This window comes from Galeopterus variegatus, unplaced genomic scaffold (assembly GCF_000696425.1).
Source record: "Galeopterus variegatus unplaced genomic scaffold, G_variegatus-3.0.2 Scaffold2861, whole genome shotgun sequence".
NCBI lineage: Eukaryota > Metazoa > Chordata > Mammalia > Dermoptera > Cynocephalidae > Galeopterus > Galeopterus variegatus.
This window is the reverse complement of record NW_007728972.1, coordinates 67,896-72,126: the sequence shown is the minus strand read 5'-3', so window position 1 is coordinate 72,126 and position 4,231 is coordinate 67,896. Positions and strand designations below refer to the sequence as shown.

Below are 4,231 nucleotides of genomic sequence, written 5' to 3'. Positions count from 1 at the left end.
TCATATGGTAAGAGCACGTTTAATTTTCTAAGAAACAGCCAAGCTGCCTTCCAAAGTGGATGTCCCGTTTTGCATTCCCACCAGCAACGAGCGCGTTCCTGTTGCTCCACACGCTTCTAATGTCTGCAGATTCTGTAGCGAGACTGCCCCTCCCACTCCTGATGCGGGTAACTGGTGTCCTTTTTCTTTCTTTGGCTAGAGGTTTATCAGTTTTATCGATCTCGAACCAGCTTTTGGTTTCATTAATTTTCTATTATTTTTGTTTTCTAGCTCATTCATTTGTTCTGATATTTAATACTTCTTCTGTTTCTTTGATCTTCACACTTGCTCTTCTATTTTCTTAAGATGGAAGCTGAAGTCACTGAGATTTTTATCTTTTTCTAATGCAGGTGCTTAGTACTATAAAATTCCCAAGTACTAACTTAGCTGTAAGCTACAACTTTGATATGTTGTGTGTTTGGTTTCAGTCAGTTCAGAGGAGCTTTTTGATTTCTGTGGGAAGTGTGTTATTTAGTTGCCATATATTTGGAGATTTTTCCAGGTTTCTTCTTGTTAACTGATTTTTATTACTATTGTTATTGATTTCTAATATACTTTGCATGACTTGCATTTGTATACACGTACAGAGTCTTGTTTAATATCCTGAAATATGGTCTATCTTGATAAATATTTCATGTGTACTTGAAGAGAATGTGTGTTCTGTTGTGTGGAGCATTCCATAAATGTTAATTAGGTTGCTGGTACTATGAGGATTCTATATCCTGCTGTTTTTCTATCAATTATTAAGAGGTGTATTAAAAACTCATACTATAATTGTAAATATGTCTACTTCTCCCTGCAGTTTTATCAGTTTCTGCAGCGTGTATTCCGAAGTTCTGTTACTGTGTGTATAAATGTTTGAGACTACTTTTGATGAATTGTTTACCATCATGACCTTCTTTCTCATCTCTAGTAATATTCTTTGCTCTGAAAACTACTTTGTCTAATATTAACATAGCTATTCCACATGTCTTTCAATCAGTGTTACGAACACATATATCCCGCCATCCTTTTAACTTATTTGTGTCTTCATATTTAAAATGAGTTTCTTATGGGCAGCATATGGTTGGATCTGTTTTATCCAATCTGACCATCTCTGCTCTTTAACTGGGGCATTTAGACCCATTTGCTTTCTCTATATATGTACCATCTGGTAATTGAAGTAGAATGACAGATAAAATATTTAAGATACAGATCATGTACCTAATATGGTGCTTAAACTGCTCTGTGGTTCAAGATAAAATAACTGAGCACATCCCCTGATTTTGGGGGAAAAAAATACACCTTATATTTTGGCATTTACAGTATAAGCAGACGATTCCCAAGTTTATTATCTCTAATTGAGATAAATCTGAGATCCTGACCCTCTACATCCAATTGCCTGTTTATCAGTAATACCTGGGTGTTTCACAAGCAACTTTGATGTAAAGTATCCAAATTCACGCAGCTCAAGCTAAGAAACTGGGATGCTTCCCTAAAGGTAAGAGCTCCTGCCTTGCTTCCTAGCTTAACAGCTGAATCTGAGATTATTTCTTATCACATGTATCAGATACGTGGGGCAACTCAGACCAGAGACCCCAATACAGGACAAAAGATACAGAGCAGACAAAGGATCCTTTATTTTAAATGTAGATAGTATCATCATTCATCAAAATAATTTATAATAGTTAACTGCCTCTTAAATATTGTCTTATGATGCCTTCTGAAGTTACAAGTAATGTGGATTCACTCAGTGTTTAAAATTATCTATTTAAAACAATCAACAAACGATAACAGAAGTAAAAAAAATTGTCTCCTATGAAGTCTTCTAAGAAGGGAAATCAGGAGAAGTTCCTGATCAGCTAAAAACCATTCCATCATTAAAGGGGATTAAGAAAGAAGCATAAATAAATCTGAATAGAAACGTCCATTTCCTGGGTTTTGTCCCCCTGTTCAAACCTGACTTTTCCTAGTTAAAATTATATTCTGATTTACCTCTATAAGCAAGAAATTCCTTAATAGCAGCTCACAAATGACCTAATGTCTTAGTGAAACATCCTTCTTCACCTGCTGATGGTCACTCCGTGCTCCCATCTCTACCAGATCCGCTGTGTCAGCTCTGCTAACCTTCCCAGGCACCTCCAGGAGGACAGGGAAATGGTCATCCTCTCCAGGATGGCTCTACCCAACCAGGGAATCAGCTCAGGCTGTCCTTGCAGCAGCAACATTCTTGCAAAGCACCGCACCTTACAGAGGAGGCAAAGCCTGATGAACCGCCATTCCAGCATGGCGCCCACCTTAACCTTCCAAATGCCACTGTTGTGAGGAGGAGCCATCACAGATCGCCATAGCAACAGAGCCTTTCTGACCCAGGGGATCCACCCCTCTCAGGCACTGTCCAACAGACACCTGGTACAGCCGATTATTCTTCTGAAAAAAAGGTAGCAAGAAAAAAAAACCCACCAATTATTTCCTTTTATTTAAAAAACATACTGGCAGAATGTGGTATAAAGAAGATACCAAAATCCAGAAGAGATGGGGAGCACTTAAGATTAATTAAGAGATACAGCAGCCCTCCCTCATCTTGCAGTTCTGATTTCCACAATCTCAGCTACCTGTGGCACAATACAATAAGGTATTTGGAAAGAAACCACATTTGCTAACTTTTATTACAGTATAGTGTTATAATTGTCCTATTATTAGTTGTTAATCTCTAACTGTGCCTAACTTATAAATTAAACTTGTCATAGGTACCATAGGTATGGATAGGAAAAAATATACTGCATAGAAGGTTCGGTACTATCTGCAGTTTCAGGCACCCACTGGGGGCCTGGAAAAGTATCCCCCACAGATAAGGGGGACGTGTGCTGCAGACTCAGAAGACCACCTCCCACGCTCCCTCACTCCACCCTGCTTGCCTCCTCACATCCCCCAACAACACTATGTGCCGTCCTCACCCCGAGGGTCCACTGCTGGGATCCTCCTGACCCATGGCACTTCATGAGTCGTGGTGGGTCTGACGAGCGGGTTTCTGACATATCGAGGCAAAGGAGGTTATTTAAAACCAATTCGTGCTCTTCGTTATAACTCCAGATCTAGAGAAGAAATAAAAACCCAAGTTTTGCTTTAGATTCTGAAATTCAGGACTGGACACACTTGACATATTTGTGGAAGAAAAACGGACTTATTCTGTATGGTCTCAAAGCAGAAACAGACCAATGTACTAGACTTACATGAAAGCAAATTTCAACTCAGTTATCTGAAATTCAGTGAGAACTAACACAGGAGAAAGTGAGGCGCTATTCTGGGAAAAGACCTAAGCAGGGGTTAAATTGTTAACTGTATTTAACTTAACTGAGTTTAAGTGATCACATAAGTGTAAATCTCTTCCACTGCGGGGATTCACAGTTAGAATACACTGTGTAAGAACTGGAAGAGCCCACTGAGCTGCTGGCTCGCCTTCTGCAGCCAGAAACACACACGGCTGTTACATTCCTGCGGCCCTCGGCCCTCATCTGCTGGGCAGGGACGAATGCGTAAGCTGGTCCAGTGCATCGTCCTGCAGAATGTCACACTCTCATTCCAGATCGTAACAACATTTGCAACGAGATCTACGGTTTCATCTCGACCACCCAGAAGCAGGACTTCCCTTGGATGCACAAATGACCTTTCAGGATAACCTTCTCCACTGTCTACCTGATCACTTTCAGGAACACAGACCTGCAATGGGCTAAAATGGCAAGTGCGACGACTAACTGCGTCTTCCCCACCGCTCCACTCAGCAGGACACACTGTCTTCTACTCTCCCCATCATCTCACTCACTGCTGCTTCTACCTGTAGACCCAAAACGGGTGTGTGTGCTCTGTGTGCTCTCCATTCCTATGGAGGGGAAGACTCAGTCCGAGAGAGAGACAGCTGTGGCAGAGCTTCCTGCACTGCTGCTGGTTCACAACGCGTGTGTCCAGGGAGCCCCTGGTCACATGCGGCTACTGAGCACTTAAAATGTAACCAGCGTGACTGAGAAACTGCACTTTTTTTTTTTGTCTTTTTCCGTGACCGGCAACGGATCGCAACCCTCAGTGTCGCCCCCGTACCGGACCGGGACCGGCAACGGGATCGCAACCCTCGGTGTTGCTCCCACGCCTCGCTCAGCCAGTGAGCGGGAACCGGTCTGTATGTGGGATCCGAACCCTCAGGCGGGAGCGCCGCCGC

General features: G+C 42.2%; 1 protein-coding gene across 1 annotated transcript in view; it reads right to left on the bottom strand.

The window, feature by feature from the left end:
* Window positions 1-1,634: 1,634 nt before the first annotated feature.
* GALNT11 (polypeptide N-acetylgalactosaminyltransferase 11) overlaps window positions 1,635-4,231 on the bottom strand; it is a 25,409-nt gene continuing 22,812 nt past the window's right edge. Inside the window, exons 10-11 of the mRNA XM_008583231.1 lie at window positions 2,976-3,113; window positions 1,635-2,448 (exon numbers count right to left, since the gene is read on the bottom strand). Of these exons, the coding sequence (XP_008581453.1) occupies window positions 2,317-2,448; window positions 2,976-3,113 (270 nt within the window). The 3' untranslated portion in view covers window positions 1,635-2,316. The remainder of the gene's footprint in view (window positions 2,449-2,975; window positions 3,114-4,231) is intronic.